The sequence below is a fragment of the Pleurodeles waltl genome, chromosome 3_1 (genome assembly GCF_031143425.1).
Source record: "Pleurodeles waltl isolate 20211129_DDA chromosome 3_1, aPleWal1.hap1.20221129, whole genome shotgun sequence".
NCBI classification, from domain to species: Eukaryota; Metazoa; Chordata; class Amphibia; order Caudata; family Salamandridae; genus Pleurodeles; species Pleurodeles waltl.
In genome coordinates this window covers 973,123,108-973,146,193 of record NC_090440.1, presented here as the reverse complement: position 1 = coordinate 973,146,193, position 23,086 = coordinate 973,123,108, and the positions used below count along the sequence as shown (strand labels likewise).

The window sequence follows — 23,086 nt, the reverse complement described above, 5'->3', positions numbered from 1 at the left end:
GAGGAGTTTTCAAAATGTGTTTTTTTAGTAGACATAAATGTTCTCTCTAAAGATGCCCCCACAGACTCAGCATTTAGCTGGCACAATAGTCTACCCTCTCTTTTTCAGAGCATTTTAGTTCTAAAAGTTGCATACATACCAGTCTTTTGGTTTATGACCTGAACTGAGCAGACAAAAACACACATTTTGTTTGACAGTCATCAACACATATCGTCTTGGTTCCATAAATCTCACATGGGTTTAAGAGAGTTCTTGTATTAAAGGATTCAGCAATCACCCAAATAAAATAAGGGATTCCATGTTACCTGATATCGATAGTAGACAATCTAGCAGTTGGAGCCTCTGAGAGGGTTGGAGCCCTGAGCCCCTCCACCCGATTGGTTGAACTTCGCATCATGTAATGAGGGGGATAATCTAATTATCATCTGTGAATGTTTTTCCATTTGTTTTCAATGTCAATTGCTGTACTGAAACACTAATATGATAATGACTACCCAGTTATGCTTTAATTAATCCCAGTCTAATGTCAGAACACAATTCAAGCATGTGAATCTATGAAAGATCCAGTCCTGCAGAATTGGACACTTCTCCTCTAAATCTGCCAGAAACATCTTATCTTGAGTCAGCTGTGGCATTGAGGTAGGGCATGTTAAGGCCAGAGCAACTTTTATTGCACGAGAAGAGACCATGGCTGGTCTACTATCCAATATGGGAGAGGCCTTCCCCACGGATTAGGCCCGTGACCTTACAATTGCATTTCTTCTACAATATTCTGATTTGACATGCCTAAATATTTTGGTTACTGGGTATTTTGTTTTTCAGATTATGGAGCACACTTGCAATTTCTAAATGAAATGATCTCCAGCATAACCCTGTGCAGTTAATCAATGGGCTCTTAACTACAATGCCCATCTGCTTGTGCACCAAAGTCAGCAGGTCCTTAACTTTTTATGCTCTCTTCCAGACAGACTTTATACCCATTACTCCTTTGCCGTCCCTAGCCTCCTTGTACCACTTCAGCTGGATTTCTTTACCAGGTTTCTATGGAGGTTGGCACAGACTATTCTCAAATTCCCTGAATGCTTTTTGCAGAATTGTTAATGTGCTATTTATGACTGCTCCGCAGCAGTTTTCAGAGGTTGCTTTGTTCAGCACTTAAAGCATTTTTTAACCTATGTGAGGTAAAGATTATAGTATGTATTTTCCTCTTAGGATTTGTCTACTATGCTTAGCTTTTAAAAAGTACTCACATTAAATGGAGCTTCTAGTAATCCTGCTCTGAACCAGCTCATTCAATCAGTGCCAGCACCTGCACCTGCACCTGAGAGGATGATAATCCTGAGCTGTAGTTGCTACGTATGCATTATTTGTGGTCAGTTTCAGTCCACTTTAGGGTGATCCAGGTTTTATTAGCATTTTCATGCCTTTCAGTGCTCGATTACAGTCTGTGGGTGGTGAGCTACCATCTGCACTGTCTGAGGTATCATTAAAATTAATAGCCAGCTTCAAGACCTTAAGAAAGCACTACTTTTCATGATGAACCACTACTCTCTGATTAGCATTCTATGTTTTAATGCTTGGTCTTGTGCCTATCACTGTTTTGCTTTGTGAATAAGAGGGTACACAGCAAAACTGACAGTTTCTCCTTTTATCGTCCTTCAGACGTACACAGTCAGTTATTCTTTAATGTGTCTTGCCTCAGACTACAAACTGGCCCACCAGGTGTCTTCTGTTTTTACCAACTTTAATCGTCATTTTATTGATTACAGATAGACAATAAAAGCTTGTAAAAATAGAAATCACGACAACCATTACACTTATTACTTTTCAAACAGATCATCATGATGCACTTACAATTTTAAAAAGTTACATTTCATGCAATTAACATTTTCGGTAATTAGAGAGGATGGAAAAGGAAACAGAACATGCAAAGCCAACAGGTCTTAGAAAATGATTGGTCCAGTCCAAAAAGGTTAAAACAAGCATTAGCATAGCCAATAGATCACACCTATATGAAAGCTATTGACTTTGTCACAGTCTTTTAGCCATGTTTTACAGCAGTAAGGCTGCTGTGCAGCATGGCTGTAATTTGCAAAAAAATTAAAGTGCTATGACGAGGCCAGCGCTGATATTACTGTAGCACTTATTTCCTGACAAGGAGAGAGGGGGGAAGTAACAATGCAAGATGGGATAGAGGGGGACAAGCAACAGCAACGCAGGAGGGGGGCGGGTTGGGACGGGGCAAGCGAGCCACAACAAAGGTGTGGGGTGGGTGGGACAGCAAGCAACATCGCAGGAGCGGGGCTGGTGGGACCGGGCACGCAAGCATCAACGCGGGAGTGGGGCAGGTGGGACAAGGCAAGCAAGCAACGACGCAGGAGTGGGGCAGGGCAAGCAAGCAACGACGCAGGAGTGGGGCGGGGCACGCAAGCAACGACGCGGGAGTGGGGCGGGGCACGCAAGCAACGACGCGGGAGTGGGGCGGGGCACGCAAGCAACGACGCGGGAGTGGGGCGGGGCACGCAAGCAACGACGCGGGAGTGGGGCGGGGCACGCAAGCAACGACGCGGGAGTGGGGCGGGGCACGCAAGCAACGACGCGGGAGTGGGGCGGGGCACGCAAGCAACGACGCGGGAGTGGGGCGGGGCACGCAAGCAACGACGCGGGAGTGGGGCGGGGCACGCAAGCAACGACGCGGGAGTGGGGCGGGGCACGCAAGCAACGACGCGGGAGTGGGGCGGGGCACGCAAGCAACGACGCGGGAGTGGGGCGGGGCACGCAAGCAACGACGCGGGAGTGGGGCGGGGCACGCAAGCAACGACGCGGGAGTGGGGCGGGGCACGCAAGCAACGACGCGGGAGTGGGGCCGGGCACGCAAGCAACGACGCGGGAGTGGGGCCGGGCACGCAAGCAACGACGCGGGAGTGGGGCCGGGCACGCAAGCAACGACGCGGGAGTGGGGCCGGGCACGCAAGCAACGACGCGGGAGTGGGGCCGGGCACGCAAGCAACGACGCGGGAGTGGGGCCGGGCACGCAAGCAACGACGCGGGAGTGGGGCCGGGCACGCAAGCAACGACGCGGGAGTGGGGCCGGGCACGCAAGCAACGACGCGGGAGTGGGGCCGGGCACGCAAGCAACGACGCGGGAGTGGGGCCGGGCACGCAAGCAACGACGCGGGAGTGGGGCCGGGCACGCAAGCAAGGAGGGGGCACGCAAGCAACGACGCGGGAGGGGGCACGCAAGCAACGACGCGGGAGGGGGCACGCAAGCAACGACGCGGGAGGGGGCACGCAAGCAACGACGCGGGAGGGGGCACGCAAGCAACGACGCGGGAGGGGGCACGCAAGCAACGACGGAGAAGGGGGGCAGGTGGGAGGGGGCACGCAACCAACGACGCGGTTAGGGGGCACGCAACCAACGACGCGGGAGGGGGGCGGGTGGGAGGGGGCACGCAACCAACAACGCGGGAGGGGGTCGGGTGGGAGGGGGCACGCAACCAACGACACGAGAGGGGGCGGGTGGGAACGCAACCAACGACACGAGAGGGGGCGGGTGGGAGGGGGGCACGCAACCAACGACGCGGGAGGGGGCACGCAACCAACAACGCGGGAGTGGGACCGGGCACGCAACGACGCGGGAGTGGGCACGCAAACAACGACGCGGGAGGGGGCACGCAAGCAACGACGCGGGAGGGGGCACGCAAGCAACGACGCGGGAGGGGGCACGCAAGCAACGACGCGGGAGGGGGCACGCAAGCAACGACGCGGGAGGGGGCACGCAAGCAACGACGCGGGAGGGGGCACGCAAGCAACGACGCAGGAGGGGGGGCGGGTGGGAGGGGGCACGCAACCAACGACGCGGGAGGGGGGGGGGCGGGTGGGAGGGGCCACGCAACCAACGCAAGAGTGGGGCGGGTGGGAGGGGCCACGCAACCAACGCAAGAGTGGGGCGGGTGGGAGGGGCCACGCAACCAACAACGCAAGAGTGGGGCGGGTGGGAGGGGCCACGCAACCAACAACGCAAGAGTGGGGCGGGTGGGAGGGGCCACGCAACTAACAACGCAAGAGTGGGGCGGGTGGGAGGGGCCACGCAACCAACAACGCGGGAGTGGGCAAGCAACAACGCCGGAGTGTTGCGGTGGGATGGGGCAAGCAAGCAACAACGCGGTAGTGTGGCACGTTAGCAACAACGCAGGAGTGGGGCGGGTGGGAGAGAGCAAGCAACAACGCAGGAGTGGGGCGGGTGGGAGGGAGCATGCAGCAACGCAGGAGTGGGGCGGGTGGGAGGGAGCATGCAGCAACGCAGGAGTGGGGCGGGTGGGAGGGAGCATGCAGCAACGCAGGAGTGGGGCACGCGGGAGTGGGGCGGGCGGGAGGGGGCAAGCAAGCCACAACGCGGGAGTGGGGCGGGCAACCAACAACGCGGGAGTGGGGCGGGCAACCAACAACGCGGGAGTGGGGCGGGCAACCAACAACGCGGGAGTGGGGCGGGCAACCAACAACGCGGGAGTGGGGCGGGCAACCAACAACGCGGGAGTGGGGCGGGCAACCAACAACGCGGGAGTCGGGTGGGAGGGGTCAGGCAACCAACAACGCGGGAGTGGGGCGGGTGGGAGGGGTCAGGCAACCAACAACGTGGGAGTGGGGCGGGTGGGAGGGGTCAGGCAACCAACAACGCGGGAGTGGGGCGGGTGGGAGGGGTCAGGCAACCAACAACGCGGGAGTGGGGCGGGTGGGAGGGGTCAGGCAACCAACAACGCGGGAGTGGGGCGCGGCAACGCAGGTGTGGGGTGGGCACGGCAGCAAGCAACAATGCGAGAGTGGGGCAGGCGGGGCAGCAAGCAACAGTGGAGGAGTGGGGCAGGTGTGACCGGGCAAGCAACAATGCAAGAGTTGGGAGGGGGTCAAGGAAGCAATACCTGGGCCGTGCTCCATGGAAGAGACCAACATACAAAGATGTGAAGCCGGCACGCATGAACTAAAGAGAAGCGAGGAAATTAAAGAGATGAAGCCAACCTTTGGTAAGCAATGGGTGGGCTCTAAAACGCATGCGTTGTCTCAGGCAAGACCTAAAAAGGATTTATTGGTGGATGGATGAGATGAAGAATTAATTGTTTAATCCTAGAATTAACTTTCCACATGTAAACTAGTCACTTATGCAAATGGTTCAGAAGGATACACCCAACCAGTCTATAAAAAGTGAGACTGTAATACTCTTGTGGGCTGAACCAAGCTTTGATTGACCACGTCTCAAGCTAGAATAAAAACAGTATATTTACCAACGAAATTAAACGACCAACCTAAAAAGAGGAAATGGGAATTAACATTTAAATAAACATAGAATTCAACAAAGACTTACCAAATTATCATATTTGCTTTAAAGATGTAGCCTACAGCACACTGTCAAGTGTTTTAAATATAATTGTTCTCAAGCAATACTTAAGAGCGACTTCCATCATTTTGGTTTTACTGACCCTGTATCCTCGACTCTAGCAGCAAGTCATTACTGATAGTACATCAGCATCAAGTGCTCTAATCAGTCAGAACTAACTAGCATCATAAACTCTAGTGCCTGGTCTGATGCCACAATACTGCTTCCATATCAGAGGTAAACTTGACTTAAGATTTCATGATGTTAAGTAAATTGGCAGGTTGTAAATTGCCTTCACCGGGGTCCACCACACGATCAAAAGCAGCAGGGTCATAGATTAGCTCACCTTGCCAAAGGATCCTTGTCCAAGGACTTTCAAAAGCTCAAACTGGGAGGGGTCAGCCTTCTCTGAGCCTTCTTTCACGTGATGGGTGATGTTAAACTCTTTGATATCGCCCTCATCCTGAAATAAATTAATAAACTGAGTTGTAAAAAAGTATTTGCTAACGACCTTCATAAAATCCCGGCTCTTTGAAACAATTCTGTAATTTGGGGTAAGGACTTCTTTAAGGATCTGTAGTGATACTCTCATTCGTTACAGGCAGCCTGATTTGGAACATGACCACAGAACTTAGGCAGCTTATTCCACGTCCCACCCCTGCACCTGGTTTTCTTGTCAAAAGGAGGGAAAAATATTGAAGAGGTTTTATATGAGAATACTGTGTAAGAAATATAAATGTGCCCAAATACCGTAGTCTAAATATCTACACCAGTGAAGAAAGCTTAGAACCTCCTAACAGCCAGAACTAAGCCTGGTGACGTGATACTCAATCGTTTTTCTAGGTGTGAATCACTGTATTGCTTCTCTTGAATTAAACAAGTACATCTTAGGTGAAAATGCCAAAGGATAAAGTCACATGTACAAACGTTAAAGTAAATCAGAGCTGTGCGTTGCAGAAATCACAGGCATTGGCAGTCAAAATCACAATATAGAAACAATAAACCTCCAGTTGGAAATTAAAAAACGCAATTAGCGATTTTGAGCGCATTGGTGACAAGTACTAAATTATCTTCCGCTGACAGGAGGGAAATCAAGAAACAAAAGTGTTGCATTCTTCCAACATGACTCGTTTGTCTCCGTAACTAACTGAATCTTAGCAGAAATACAAAAAAGGGAACAAAACACACATATTTGCCAAAACAAACCAGTGTGAATCCGTTGCATTCCAGGAAAATTATTCACTTTATTGTGATTTAGTACAACACCAAAACCACCACCGACGCGTTTCAACCAACAGGTAGGTCTTGCTCACAGCTCGTTAGTGCATTTTCTATGTCTTACTTTTATAGTTTCTCAGACAACAATAAAAGTGCATTATGGGAAACGTAGTGAAAAAAATTAATTACCTTTAAAGGTAAAATTAAAAATATTAAAAATATCTAATTCAATCAAGTTATTTAGTGCATAATCCATAAGAGAACAGTATGTTTCTTTTCCTGAATTGGAGCACAAATTAATATATGATATGTTATGAATTGGAACCAGCAAAACTTATTTAGGGAACTACTGATCAACATTTTTCATTATCACTCCCAATACAGACCCTAAATAACCAAACTTTCAGACAAGACGGAAGCACCGCCAACAGGCTGGCGGTGCTTCCCAGCCCATTCTGACCACGGCGGTAAAGCCGCGGTCAGAAAAGGGGATCCGGCGGTTTCCCACAGGTTTTCCCCTTGCTGGGCTGAATCTCCATCCGACCCCTTCCCGCCATCCTGTTCCTGGTGGTTTTTACCGCCAGGAACAGGATGGCGGGAACGGGTGTCGTGGGGCCCCTGGGGGCCCCTGCACTGCCCATGCCACTGGCATGGGCAGTGCAGGGGCCCCCTAACAGGGCCCCAGCATGATTTTCACTGTCTGCTTAGCAGACAGTGAAAATCGCGACGGGTGCAACTGCACCCGTCGCACCCCTGCAACCCCGCCGGCTCCATTCGGAGCCGGCTTCTGGGTTGCAGGGCCTTTCACGCTGGGCCGGCGGGCGCTCCCTTGGCGGGCGCCCGCTGGCCCAGCGGGAAAGCCAGAATGGCCTCCGCGGTCTTTTGACCGCGGAGCGGCCAAGTGGCGGTTCCCGCTTGGCGGGCAGCGGTAGGAATGAGGTCCATAGTATGTTATAGATGAAGTATCAGCAAAACTTATTTAGGGAACTGCTCAACAGATCAACCTTTTTCGTTATCACTCCTAATACATCGCCTATGTAACTGAACTTTCAGACATGTGATTGTATTAATTAGTCTACATCCATATTTCATCATGTTGTATTCACCCTAATATAGTGATACGCTCATTTTAGCTTCTTTCTAACTTCTTGTATTGTCTCTATATAGGGCAATCACCTGTTCTCATTAATCGCAGTGTCTATGTATTCATAAATATTACCACTGAGTTCACTATCTCTTTTTAATTATTTACATACCCAAGTTACATATATATTCTTTTTTCCCCTCTGTTATTTCAACCTTCACTGTCTTTCCAATCCATGTTCTATCTCAGCACTGTATTCTTGGTAACTAGAGTGTCTTAATCATTTCATTATAATGAGCAGTTTCTCCTTTTACAAATGGCTGTATAGTTTTTTTTTTATCTCCATTCAAACCTTTCGGAGGCTTAGTTCTTAATTGTGTCATCAGTCGTGATTCCAAACGCCTTACTTTCAATTCTCGATCTCTCCCTCTTTCATCCTTGTCAATACTTGAAATGCCAAAAATCTCATATTTGTCCAATCCTTTCCATCATGTGTTAACAGGTGTTTTGACATGGCATAGTATCGGTCTTTATTCTGTACAGTTCTGATGTGCTCCAAAATTTGTTTCTTTAGGGGACATATCGTACTTCTCACATACCGTAGTCCACAGAAACATTCAATTATGTAGACTACATGAGTAGCAATAAATGTGATCCTTCTGTTAATCACCATCTTATTGCCTTTTGAGTCGTTATATTCTTTTGTGTTTGTTCCTATACGGCATGCTTTGCATTTCCCACAACATATAAAGCCATTTTTCTGGCTCATTAACCAATTTAATGGTTTATTTATCTGAAAATTACTCCTTACCAGGAGATCTTGCAATGATGGTACCTTCTTATACGTAATCGTGGGCCTGGCTCCCAGCAGTTTTCCAACGTCTGGATCTTTCTTTATTATATCCAAATAATTGTTTAGCATGTTAAGAATTAAGTGATTTTCTTTACTATATGTCATCACCATTCTTATAATAGAATCTTCATTCCTTTTCTTCGTCGCAATTTAGTAGCGATCGCCACTAGATAGTTCTAGTTAGGACCTAGTTTCTTTATAAAAAGCGTTTTACTTGCCTATATCTTTGGCACCGCTTGACTAATCTTCCTGAAACCTTCCAAAAAAATGTGCCTGGCCCGTCAGCTGCTGCCTGGAAAGTTTTGGGGTGATTCTGGGGGGGGGTGTCTGGGGTCAGGTGGTCAGAGGGGGGTTTGGGTGCGGGAAAATAAAAGGGGGATCCCTAAACACAGAATTTGTGCCCCATACGATCTTGTGCTAAGATCTGACTGGCTGATAACACTTCAACAACAGAAGCTGTTGAAGTGCTGTCAGCCATCTTGGGACTCCGCTTCAGCAGAGTCCCGTCTCCCTCTCCCTCCCCCTCCCACCCCCCCTCCCCAAGGGTAAAAAAAAAAAAAAACACAAAACAAAAGGCACCCGCAACACCCCCCCACCGGGGACCACATTCCAGGGGGAAATCTTAATAAAAATAAAAAATAGGAAGGGGGGTACCTGTGGGACCCCCCCAACCCCTGAGGACCAACACCCCACCCAGGGGCCTCCAAATGCTTACATGCGGGGCTATCTTCATGTAAGCCATATAAGCTCAGGGGACCCACCCCTGGCTTGCCGTTTGCTATGGCTTGGCTGCAGCTCATCTGTCGCCCTTATACAACATTCAATTCTTTAAACTGTTAACCCCAAACTAGTGAGCAGTGATGGACCCCAGCATAAAACAGGATTAGAGAACCATAATTCAGTAAGCAGTTACAAGTCAACAAATAAGCAGGTTGTAGCGTACTCGCCCTTTCCTTAAACATTCTTGTGGAAGAAATGTCACAGTGCCGAACTTTGGGATAGGTCAGTCGCTGGAAGGATCTGTTCAACCAGGAGCTAATTTTCCCCTGCCAGAGACTCCGCCTCAACCCCTTGGGTATTGTTCACTGCACTCCCTTTGTGTGGCTCAGAGCGGATGGTCTCACCCAGTGGGTGAGTTAAGGGGGGGAACCTGACCCAGTAGCAGTCTAGAACGAGTCCACTTTCATTGGTTCTTGATCTGCGACAGATGGTTGTCTGGGTTGGTTACCTAACAGCCCCGCAAAGAGCCGTGGCTGGAGGAAGCTAGCAGGTTCTCCGCCGTCAACCATGTCCAGGCCGCCAAGGGGGGTGTTGAAAAAGTTTTTTTTTTTTGGGCATGAACTACTCTAAGCTCAGAGAAAAGACGGTAATGCATCTCCATTGTCCTTAATTTCTGCTTGACTTCGGCGTAGGAAGTACATTGTTGTTGGACTTTTCTAGTGTAATCTGGGAACACAAGGACCTTTGCTCCGTTGCAGCCCAATTCGTCCCGAGAAACGGCCTTCTGCAGCACTGCATCCCTGTTCTTGTAGTTGAAGAAGCGAAGTATCACTGTTCTTGGTGGTGATCCAAGAGGAGTCTTAGCCTTCAGAGCCTAGTGAGTCCGTTCCATCGCAAACCAAGGTGTGAGGCGGTTTGGTGGCACCCAGGTTCTGAACCAGTCCTCCAGAAAAGAGGCCATGGGTGAAATTTCTGTGTTTTGGGGGAGGTCTATTATTTGAATACTGTTACGTTGTGAGCGGTTTTCAGCATTCCCCCCTCTACCATCTAGCTTGGATGTTTGCACCAGAAGTTTAGACACTTGAGAATTAAGGGCGCTCACTTAGTCTTCCACATGGGATAATCTGGATTCAGCTTCAGTGATCCTTGCTGTCGCATTGCGGAGGTCTTGGCGCAACAGCGCCACATCAACTCTGACCTCCCCAGTTTTTGTCTCAACTGCTGTTTAAGAGGATTATTGCCTGGAGAATGGTAGCCAGATTTCCTGCGGGTAGGGTCTTTCCACTCGGCCCCAGTTCACCAGTAGAGGTCAAGCCTGTGCCCATCGTGAATTGATCCATGTGCATATGCCCTGAGGTTGACTGGGCAGGGTTGTCTTGGCCCATCTCAGAACCACCTGCTGCTCTGCGGCACGTGACTTCAGTGAAAATGCCGACGTCGAAAGGTGCTCCACGACGATACTCCGATACACCCTAGGCAGCACTCAGGAGCTAACCTCTCTAGATTCGCTTTCTAAGGTCCTCCCAGTAATGCCCAGCATACCCGTGTTCTTAGGCCCCTCTGCCAGTCACTCCAGGCCTCCGGCCAGGCCCGGGTGAGAGTCCACCCCCTGGAAATTTCAGTCTGGTAATGTAAGAGCTGCAGCTAGAATGCCCCGGTTGACACTCCAGGAGTCGGGCAAAATTGCTGTCTTTAAAGGAGGACCCCTCACAGACACACTTAATCTGAGCCTCCTGGGTTTCATCATCCCTCCACCAGGGCTTGACTGACCTGTACTTCATGCAGAATGTTGTAGACAGCGCCCCTCTCCTATCTGCCTCATCCACCCTACCCTCAGATTTGAGCCTCAGGCCGCGATGCGGTTTCCTTAGGTGAGGCTACACTGTGATTGCTGCTGACCCATGGAGCCTCCCCAGTTGCTAGATGTGGTCCTTCTCTGAAGTGGATCAGTAAGGAAGGGGGAGGGGGCATGCACCGAAGCTCTCTTGTGACCCGTGTACATTCTTTTTGAGGGGGGGGGGGGGCACATACCACACTCCGACACACAAAAATTACTGTATTTTATTTTATTTAATATGGGATAGGCGACTGGCCACTTCAAGGAATAACCACAACTCTTGTTAGGGTGAACTCTCCAAGTAACCAAATTAACCAGAGCTAAACCCCGGTAGCTATGGCAAAGAACAGACAAGCTTAACTTAAAGCAATGTATACATTATTTATGCAGTACCATAACTGTAGAAGTCGAAACACCAAAAAAGAAAAATCCCAAACCGGATTTGTAAAATAAGAAAATCCAAAAAAGGGCCACCAGAAATATGAATTTCTGAAAGTTTTAAGTAGGAATAGGCACCAAAAAGCACTAGGCTTCATTGAGAGTCCATAATCGTAGTAGAATGGAATCTAGGTGCAATTTCAGGCTGACCGTGAAAGAGTACGGATCGGTTACATCAACCAGGTTTGTCCCAGTCAAAGAATATACCTTCTGAATTAGTCTTTTAAGTCCCAATCAACCACAGAAGTACACTTCTAAACCCCACAATGCACTCAGGGGAGGCACTTACAAACTCACAAGGTATCACGTAGAGGCCAACAACAGGGTCCAGTCCAGGTGCCACAGGTTAGCTCTGTACTTCCAGAAAAAGGCCTCTTCCTGGCAGGTTGTCTCCCTGTACCCACAGACAAGGTCAGCCAATTATCCCATGGAATCCACTTCTCTAATCTGGGTAAATGAGGGACCAGGTGCGGTACTTCAGTGCTTCTCAGAACAAACACAGCAGGTCAAGTCCTCTTCTGATCTTCTGCTAGTCCATAAAGTGTTCTGAAGTGGGTGCCTGAAGAGGCCACATATATGCCCATCATCTAGTGGGTGGGGGTAACCCCTAGGCATTCCATAACCAATGGAGTAACATTGCCGCAGGGCCAAACCTACCCACTTTTTCAGACTTTCCTGTTTGCCTTACTGCAAACAGACCCAAAATGCCATGTGTCAGGGTGTTTTCAAGATGAAAAGGTCTTCAGTCACACTAAACGTAGCCTCTAAGGGCAGGGATGCGAGTGGGTTTAAAATAAGGAAATAACTAGGACACTAAAATCATGTTTGAGGCAGGCGCTGTATCCCGAACAAAACCAGACATAAGTCTAGTAGGAAAAAGCAGGTTCCTTCAGCAAAGGGACTGGGGTTCTACAAGAATTGTCTTGACCTATTGTTCTATTCCTTTTGAGTGTGTGGCAAGCCAAGTTGTAGGGAACTGGGTTTTTGTTGCAGTACCCCGCCACCCTCCAAACCCCCTCCCACCCCCACACACACTTTTTGCCTGTTATTTGATGCAACTTTGACTTAAGTGTACTGCGTCCCTGCCAACTAGGTTCCCAGTGCCAGCGTTCTTTCCCCCAAAACTGTAGAACTGGCAAAACCTTTAGTACCCTCTGTAAGCCCCTAGTAAATGGCACCCCTAGTACTTAGGGCCTGAGGTGCTAAAGACGGCCCCCTAAGGGCTGCAACATGAATTGTGCCACCCTAAGGGACCCCTCACCAAGCACATGACAAGCTGCCATTGCAGGCTACGTGTCTTGGTGCAGACAAAAGTGAAAACACAACATGGTACACAGCTTGTGTGCCATGTACCCTAACACTACATGCAATATATGTAAGTCAGCCCTAAGGCAGGGGCGTTATATTGCTTGTGACTGCATTTCTGCTAGAGCAGATATGCTTCTGCAATGTCTTTGTCAATTCTCAGACACAATTTAAGTGACCTGGGAACCCATTTTAAATGCATGTGCTGTGTGCATGTGAGTTCCTCAGCTACATGATGGCTTCTCTGAAGATAGGGATTTTGGTATCAAACATCTCATATTGGTGAAGCCACACTGATGCTAGTATTGGATTTACCAATACATGCACCCAGAGGACACCTTAGAGGGCCCCCCTGAAAACCTACCAGCCTCTGGTGTGCTTGCTGACTGGTCTCTGCCAGCGTGCCATCTGAGACACTGTTCTGACCTCCTTGGGTGAGGGCCATTGCACTCAGGAGACCAAGACAAAGGCCTGTCCTGGCAGAGGGAGTAACACATCCTTCCACAGGATGACCTGCTGATTAGCCTTTCTAAGGTGGCAAGCCTCAAAGGCTGCTGCCTCTGAAATGCGAATTTGGCTCCCTTCACAGGATAGGAAGCCACCAACAAACACCCCCCTCCTTAACCTGTCCAGAGCCTACTTGGCACCTGGACAGGTGGGAAAACTAGCTAGTCTGGTAGGTGTGCCACCTCCAGGCTAGTACCACCCCTAAAGTGGGCTACTGCGAGGTGGACACAAAATTTCAGAAGTAGCCATCTTTGTAATGGCATACCTAGGAATTCTGAGACCAGGTTATTCCCACAGGAAGTGGTCATATAGGAGATATAGTGACCCCAAGAATCAGTAGCCCACTGACTACTACCCCACAAACCCCTAGTGCCTCTAACTTTAGTATTAAGGGGAGCCCCTGCCACCAGAGAAGCAGATCCAGGTGACCTAAGATGACCAAGGTCACTGAAGTTGTGAAAGCAGAAGAGGAGAAAAAGAAGCAGCTGACCTGGTACCAACCTCACCTGCCTGTCTGCATCCCTCGTTGAAATCTGCATCAAAGTAGACTCATCCTGCAGCTGTAACTCCAGAAACATGGGAGGGGTGCCAGCCTTCAAAAAAGACAACACCGGTGAACAGCAGACTTGTTCGCCAGCCAACTCCAAAGAAAGGACTGAAGCATCAGGAACTGCCAAAACCCAACACCTGAAGTCACCATTGCACCCGCTGTCTCTGACCCCAGTCGAAGTGGACCACTGGTGCCAATAAGGTTCTCCAGTCCTCCAGTCGGATTCCATTGTAGTTTCACCACTCCTAGTCTCCCAGATTATTTTTTGCTTCCCATTGGATCAGTCAGTCAAAGAACTTTATTCGGCAATTGCCATAAAAGTACAAATTTAGATCAGATTTACAAAGGAACAAGCAGACAGAGAAAAGGTAAAACACATCTTACAATATGTTACCAAGTAAAAAGGATAACAGAATGATCTTATCCAAGTTCTTTTCACAAATATCCCAGTGTTCTTATCAAATCGTTTACTAGTTTCGTACAATATAATTCTAAAAACTGTTTAAATACCCTAAAACATAATAAAAACCTTTCTTTCACTGGAATAAAAGCTATCATAAACCACAATATAAGGTATAAAATTTTGAACATAAGAATAAAATTTAGAAGTCTGCATGAAATAAAATGGGTAAATTACAAGATATTAATACCGGTTCCTAATAGCAATAGATGATCTAATAAAATTTAAAACCAGAAAACAAATGTTATCATTTAGTAATTTCTGAAAAGATATCAAAGCTTCCTTATAACGGATTGGTCTTAAAGTGCGTAAAGGAGGTAAAATGAAAGTATTTCTGGGGGAGGCATAAAGAGAACAAAAGCGAAAAAAAATGAGAAGTGTTTGCTTTGACCTGGTTTCACACGGGCAGGGTGGTAAATCTTTTTGCCAAGTACACTGCTTGGGAAAGGCCACCTTAAAATGGATCAAATTTAGTCTAAAAAAAGTTAAAAGAAAATATATTTTTGAGCATGAAAACCAAGTCAAGTAAGGTTCAATATGTAAAGCCGTAGCAATCGGAGTATAAGAATCTAAAGATTTCAAGTTAAAACAGCTATGAAGTCTTTTGTGCAGGGTATACTCAAAATGATGTGCTTTGCAGTTGTGGTTAGCATTTGCGGTTCTTCATACATATAGCTAAGCCCCAGCTTATCAAAAGATGATCGCAAGTACGAAAGCCAGGGAATCCTATTCGAGTTAGCCAACTGTGTGCATTCAGTAATACATTCCTGTACAAGACTTGCTGCTGGGTTCGTCCAACATCTAATCCACAGCTGAAGAGGGGCAATAGAGACTGTGTCCTCTAAAAAAACATTGGCCCACCTCCTCGTGGATAATGTTTGCTATACGCTTAGGTACCATCAATAGTCTGCGCATAAATTTATTCTCAGTACTTTGGAGAGTGGGAATTTTAGTGTAGCCCCAGACTCCGGCCCCATGTAGGGCTGCTGAGACACATTTTGAGTTATATAGCGTCATAATCTGAGAGGACGGTCTATGGCCCAGTTTGCGAGTGAAACGAAAAATCGCTTCAGTATTCCTTGACATTTGCTGAGTCTTAAATTTAAGGTGAGTATTCCAAAGCATAGAAGAGCTTATATGCATACCTAGATAACAGAAATCCCTCACCTTATTAATAATATTGTCCCCTCCTGTAAATGTTTTAGATTTTGTATTTCGGGGGCCACATGTCATAACAAATGTCTTAGACTTAAAAGTTAATTATTTTAAATCCAACATAAAATCCAAAAAAGATCCTACAGGCCTTGTAAACCATTTGCAGTGCGTGCAATAAGTACAGTATCATCAGCATATAGTAAGACTGGGAGCAATCTCTGACCCATCTTAGGCAGATCCTTCCCATTTTTTGAAATCAAAAAGCCATAAAGCTTATTAATATACATCAAGAAAAGAAAGGGGGCCAAAATACATCCCTGTTGCACTCCCCTAAAAGAGGAAATAGGGGCGGTTCTCTGTCCCGATGGGCCAAACTGAACTGACACCTTTAGATCCATATGAAGGCGCTTTATGAGATCCAGTAGAGTCACATCGGATCCCAGAGTTTCCATAGTTTGCCACAACTTCTCTCTGTTAACCAAGTCAAAGGGGCTGGATAAATCAATAAAAGCCATATGAATTGGCTCCCTTTTGGCAATTACATATTTGTTAAGAATGAGATGCAAATTTAATACTTGCTCAACTGTACCCAAACCGGGTCGAAAACTAAATTGAATAGGAGATAAAATCTGTGTCTGTAGTACTCAATCCTCCAGGCGAGATAAAATCACACTATCCAAAATCTTAGCTGTGGAGTCAATCAGAGATATAGGTCTGTAGCAGGAAGGGTCTTGCCTATTGCCCTTTTTAAAAATAGGGATAATAATTGCCAATTTCCAAGAAGGGAGAATATTAGTTTTAACAACACTTCTTAAAACGTTGGTTATTAGAGGGCCCCTAAGATTAGGCATAGATTTAAAAACGTCAATGGGGACACCATCAGGGCCGGGGGCCTTCCCTGGTTTTGAACGATTTATAGCTCCAAGGATCTGATGTAAATCAAAAGAGATGTCTAAGGCGTTAGTATTGGGGGCTATATTAGTCCGATTGTTGGTGTTTTCCTCCCTGATCTGGAGATAATTTTCCGGATCGAATACTTTCAACCACACTTCTTCTACAATAAAACAATCATCAACCTTTATATTACTAGCCGTAAAGTAGAAATGATTGACCACATTCCAGAATTTTGAGGAATCCTTCAGATCAGATGCGGCCTGAAGCCCTTCCCATGCCTTAGACCTTATCTCGGACTTCCTTTTTTCCAAGGTGGCCTTATACCTGGCCCTGACAGATTTAATTAGATGACTGGAAGAAGAAACTGATTTAAGGGTATCTTTTCATTTTTTGTGAGCAATAGAACATGCAGAGTCAAACCATTTATGACCGGGCAAGCCCGTAGTAGGCCTGTCCACTACGACGCCATGTGAAATGGCATTACTTAGTATTTCAAATTCTTGAACGATATGGTCATGGTCAGGCTGCTGAGATAAGCATATATTAATGGAGTCAAGGCTAGATCTTATGATTTTTTTATTAAAAATAGTTGGATTTATTTTATCCCACTTCAAACGTAAACCAGAGTTTACATGAAAAGTAGTATTTCTTCTCAATCCCTTATCCCTAGGTACCTGATGTATAATTAATTCTAAGTTGATACACAAAGGGTTGTGGTCACTGGCACAATGAGGGATTATCTCGAAATCCCAGATTAAATGATAGTCTGGGGAGCCAATAAGAATAAAATCAATGGTGCTCCCCTTCACATTCCCTGTAAACATTGGAACATTTAGAGAATCTAGTGCCATTTTCTCCCTGACATGAACCAGATCAAGATTACATAAGAAGGAGTTCAGAGCTTCTCCTTCAGGTGAATGAGTAAAATGAATTAACGATTCTCTGCCTTCAGTAGGAATAGCGCACAATCCTAAATTTTCCTGACAACATAAGTATTAAAATCACCAACCCATAAAACTACTAAATCTTCATCCTGCAATTCTATAGAGGAAACAATAAAACCCACAGCGTCCTCTAACGTTCCTTTAAGGAGACCGCGTGGGACATTATTGTAAAAATTTAAGATCAAAATACCTTTGCACCCCCTAATAGATAATAAAACAATCATAAAATAAGGAGAGGACCAAATTAAGGAAGCCTTCACTGATGGGAAACGTAAAGATGTGAACATTAAAAGACCTCCACGTGCTCTTCCCATTGTAGAAGTTTCTGCCGGCTGGTAAAGGGTTGTATACCCATCCAGGAAAAACATATCTTGGGACCAAGTCTCCTATAGTCAAATTATGTCAAAGGATGACATAAAACTCACCCAATCTGGATTGTTTATTTTGGATCGAAGCCCCGCAATATTCCAACTAATCAAGGATAGAGGCTTTGATCCCGAGTGTGGCACCGATCTATCAATATTGTTTAAATGGGAGCTGTCAGGAATCTTCACTTACTTCCTGTACAAGTTTGTCAAGGTCATCGTCGGTCGATAATCTCAACAGACTTTTTTGACCTGGACTAGCGATAACCTTACGTCAATCATTTTCATCAAGAGAGTTAAAGGGCAGTTGCTAATGGGGACGGTTACAAGTGCGTATGGCCTAACAGGAGCTAAGCTGTGCTATTTAGAGACAACGCTGGTACATTGAGGAAAAAGGGAATGGTCGTAAAACAAGTGGATTTGTACCCCTTTATCTGGGAAATAAAAACAATCTGAATTAGCCAATTGGTGATCAACTAAACACGGGTTGGCAAAATTGATTATGACACAGTCTCTGTCATCCCTATTTTTTTCCATGGCCCACCTGCTTCACTCTACGTGCCATAAGGATCTTGTTATTCGAATTATATTTAGCCTTAAATTTATAGTTCAACCAGTGTACAGACTTCCTGATCAAGGCTTGGGTGTCTTTTTTGTTACTGTCTAGAGGGGGTACATTTGATAACACCAAAACATATGGAATACAATCAGGAGGTGGATGCAAGACATCTGCTTGATTAATAGAATTATTAGGAAAAGGACGACTTGGGTCAGGATGAATGGCTTCTTTAGAGGTTACTTGTGGCAAACTGGTCACGGCATTACCTGAGCCAGGTATAGCCGAAGGTCTCGCCATAAGTGTACTGGCAACATGAGATGTCAGTATGAATAATTGGTTTACCTTTGTTGCCACATCCCGGCTCAGTGCCATTCCCTTGCTTGGTACTCCTGAATTTGGTAACTGAACAAAGGTACTAAGCACGTTATCACAAAAACAGTCTAGCTTTTTAGTAATCATAGTAGTGAGTTTCTCCTCTAGAGTGGCACAAATATTTAAGTATGGAGTCTATTACATCAAAAAGGTCACTATGAGCATCATTTCTTTTAGGATGATCATTTCTTGAGACCAAAACAAGTGATTCATTAGGACTAATTGCCGTTGAAATATGTGATTGCTTTTTCAAGCCTAACGACATTTCTATATTCCTGGTCTTTTTACCCGCCCTCCTCTTCTTTAATGGTGGGGAAAGCGCCGGAGAGCGTTCCAGGGACGAATTAACACTTTGGACCGAAGGCTTAGATAGAACTGGTGGGGGCATGTTACATTGAGCAGGTTGTGTTATGTTGATGGGCGAAGCCAATAAAGGTAACTCATCCTTTGAATTAGTAGTTATATGGACAATAGGTTCCAATGGGGGCTGCTGAGCAGTGTTTCGAACAGCCCCTATCCTTTCTTCAACTTGCTCTAGTTCGGATTCAATAGCCCCAATCACAGAAGATAAATAGCTGGTAATAGAAGACTGACAGTAGGAGCTGGGCCCACCGTCCCCCTTTTGCAAATGAATCTTTTTCTTCCCCATTTTAGATGTCGATCTCCCACACCACCTTTGACAACTTCCAAGAAGGTTTACTACCAAACGGGAGAAAAAAACGTTAGGGGGGGGCCCAGCCCAGCCTATTCCAGTCGATGACTGGCAAAGGACGGGCCCACCCTTGGCCCGGGCGCCGACGGCGCGCATCCCGCAAGGCGGGAGCGAGAAAGTACATTTAAAGGCTCCTGCCCTCACTGTCAGCCGCCGCCTCCTCCTCCTGCAAGCGTCCCGCGAGGCGGGAGCGCGACATAATATTTAAAGGGCTCCTGCCCTCGTTGTCAGCCGCCTCCTCCTCCTACAAGCGTCCTCCCATTGGGAAACATTTCATGAACTCCGAAATAGCACGGTGTTCACTTTTTAAAGTGAAACAAATTCCTATTTAAAAACGTACTATCTGAATGATTTTTATCTGATGCCTAAACATATATAAAGATACTTGCTATTTTTATAAACTGTTGTGGATGTCCTTTTTGAGTCCTGCGTCTCATTTATTGACTAGTGTGTGTATTTGTCAATGTATTCCACTCCTCTGTGCTAAGCCTAAGACTGCACACTACTTCTAAATAGAGCTCTTTGGGATTGCATAGCAAGAACCTGTCCACCCACTGGGGAACCCCTGGACCCTTTACACGGTTTGAACATACCAAATAAAGGACAAGCTTCCTACACAAGTGTTACATGTGGCTCTTTTAAAGCTGGATTTGACAATGTGGTATAACGTGATGCCCACAGTCTTTCAATTATCTGTGGGGTTCAGGGGAGTCATCTCTGCCCATTCATGTCAGCCTTCTGTTTTCTTCAGAGGGACATTTTACATCTATTCAAGGCTAAATCACAGGCTGGGCTACTGCTGAAGAGTGAATACAAATTAGCCTCCATGAGTTTAAGACAGGGAGAAAATAACTTTCTAAAAGTTACTTTTCCGTATTATTTAATACAAATGCAAGTTCAGCACTGTTTTTTTTTTTTTTTTTCTTTTAACTATTAAGAACAGTGGCTTCATTATTTTTAGCTGACCATTTTTCAGAGATACAGTTTTAGTATTATAATCTGTACCCTGGCTTTTCACATAGGAAAGCTTGGCCTACCACAGTGAAAATTGCTTTTTGGCCCTTGTCACTGTAGCGAGATGGTAATATTTTGTCTCATCTAAATTTTAGATACCATGTATAATACTGTGAGGACTACAAAGCATACCGGTTGAAAAGGGTTATTTTAAGAGGTCTGACTGCAGGTTTTACACTGCAGCAGTCAGGCTACAGGTGTAGGCCTGAAGCCATGTTATTGTTTGTACAGGTGACAGTTAACTTTTCATGCATTTCTGTGTCCTACACAAAAGCCTTGTAGAAAGATTAAATATGCAGATGAGGGATTAGCCGATTTATTAATGTATTAGGGTTCATATCACATACACTGGGCATGAGTACTGCCAGAGAGAGTAGTCTAAAAACAAGCAATAAATGGAATCCAGCACAAAAGAAGAGCACTGAAAAAACTTAAGGGGCAAAAACCTCCCCCAAAGCAACAAAGTAAAAAACATACAAAATCAAGTTGAGCACAGAAGCTAGTATGAAAAGGCCCGTTTACAGAACAGTGCGCATGCGCACACACAACAAAACTACCACCTATTCTGGTGCCAACCTATTGCTTTGGAGCCAGTTTGAATACAGTAACATCAAATTAAGGTTAACACAGTAGAATTATATTTTTGGTTGATTTAGAATGAACAGCTAACACCAATACAGAAATAAATTACTTTATGTTGAGCATCACAGGTCTCCAGATTCACCACGTAACATCTAAGAAACTCTACAGAAGAAACTCCTGTATGCATGTAAAAGTCCCACTGTTAGGTCTCAACACAACACAAAGTAAAAGGCCAGAGATACCATGTGCACAATGAAATATACACAACACTCTTAAAAACATAGTGGGTCAGTATGTAACACAAGTGGCAATGAAAACTATAATTGAAACTTACTGGGAAATTAGTTATGAAAACTCAGCGTATTAAACTGCAAACAATAGGTGATACTACATGTATAGTAAAAACAAAATGAAGATTCTGCAACAAAAATCTCTAACTAGAGCTCGAGCTTGGCGGGGGACGGGCAGAAGGAATTGAGGAGCAGGAGGGCCCCAAGAAGAGGAAGCGAATCACCAGCCAAAAAGAAAGCTGATGAGGTTGGGCCGAAGGCACAACAAGAGGCAGGGGCCAGCACCAGCAGAAAGGCAAGACCAACGGAGGGTGAGCATATAAGTTCAATTGTGCAGGCCTGTTTGAAATCTTTTGCGCCATTGCTGTTTGCCAAAATTGGGAGGCGGGAAAATGTCAGGGATGGCACAGCAGCAACAAGCAGCCACAGAAGCACAAGCAGGGGCCACAGGCTCAGGACCCACGCCGAGGGGGCCACACAGACAGTTCCAACTGAGGCATGGGGCAACAACCCAGGGTCCACTGCACAAACCACTAACAAAGAGGGCCTGGCGACAGAGACTAACAAGAATGGCACCCTCGGGCACCCACCCATCCATGGTAACAAGGGCCACAGGGCTAGCTAGTTCATTACCACTGGCAGTGAAAGAGCGCATTTGGCATAAGGAGTTCATGGACATCTTTTCACTGCTAGAGATACAGTTAGAGGGGCTGGACCTCGCTGCGTGCGATAGGAAGGATGAAGAAAAAAGGGAAAGGTCCCAGGTGAGTAGAGAAAGGAATTTTGACATATGGCTGGATGCGTTCAGAATAATGGCATGTGTGATTGTTTAGAAGTTCCCACACTGCGCAAAGGATCTATGGTTGTATGAGTCAAAGATCCACGTACAGGAAGTTTGCAGGCAACGTTTGGTTAGATTATGATAAGAGTTTTAGAGTTAAGATGCAAGCACACCCTGACATGGAATGGGATGAAGAGGACGTGTCCAGTTACATGCATAAAATGATGGTGGCAAGGGAGGCAAGACCTGGGATTGGGAAACATGACCACGCCTCTCTCAGAAGCCAGTTCAGAGGGTACCAGAACAAGCAGAGGTCCTTTCTTAAACAATCAATTTCAGGGCTGGAGAGGGGGGCAGTCTGGGAAGATCTCCACATCAGTGTGCTACAAATATGACAAGGATGAGTGCACCTGGGGCCTAGCATGCAAATTCAGACGTTTGCTTCACTTGTGGGGGTAGGCACGCCGTGATTGAATGTAAAAGGAGCAGGGGCGACAGGGACAAGAAAGAAACCCAGGAAGAAGTAGCCACCCCACATTACAATCGGGACCCTTTTGGGGGGGGGGAAGAGGGAAGGGTTCGCGCTAGCCAGCTCCCCCCATCAACTAAAACACGAAGGGGGTTAGCTAATGACTATGACAACAAGACTCATGCCCTATTGAAATGCAAGGGATTTGAGGAGGGCTAGAATCCCGGTGGGGAGACAGGCCCACCCTATAGGATCCAGGAACTTCCGCTCAGAAGAAACACACCCAGACATTGTGTGCAAGAAGATCACCAAAGAAGTAGAGCTGGGCAGGGTGGAAGGCCCTGTCGGGTGGGATTCCTGAGGGGCTGGTATCGATGTTAGGCGTAGTACCCAAAAAAAAAAAAAAGAAGAAGAGCAGGGTCAATTCCGTCTGATTTACCACCTATCATTCCCAGAGGGGGATACAGTCAACGATGCCATCAACCCCAGAGTGCGCAGTTTGCTACGCATCAGATGATGCAGTGGACCTGGTGAGGTCTGCAGGTCCCGGGCGCTGATGGCAAAAGTGGACATTGAATCCGCCTTTCCGCTACTACCTGTTCACCC

General features: G+C 46.6%; 1 protein-coding gene across 4 annotated transcripts in view; it reads right to left on the bottom strand.

Moving 5' to 3' along the window:
- Positions 1-23,086, bottom strand: part of RPS6KA1 (ribosomal protein S6 kinase A1) — a 565,248-nt gene that overhangs the window by 296,294 nt on the left and 245,868 nt on the right. For all 4 annotated transcript variants that reach the window (XM_069224044.1, XM_069224045.1, XM_069224046.1 and 1 more), the window contains one exon: positions 5,718-5,834. In XM_069224044.1, the coding sequence (XP_069080145.1) occupies positions 5,718-5,834 (117 nt within the window). The remainder of the gene's footprint in view (positions 1-5,717; positions 5,835-23,086) is intronic.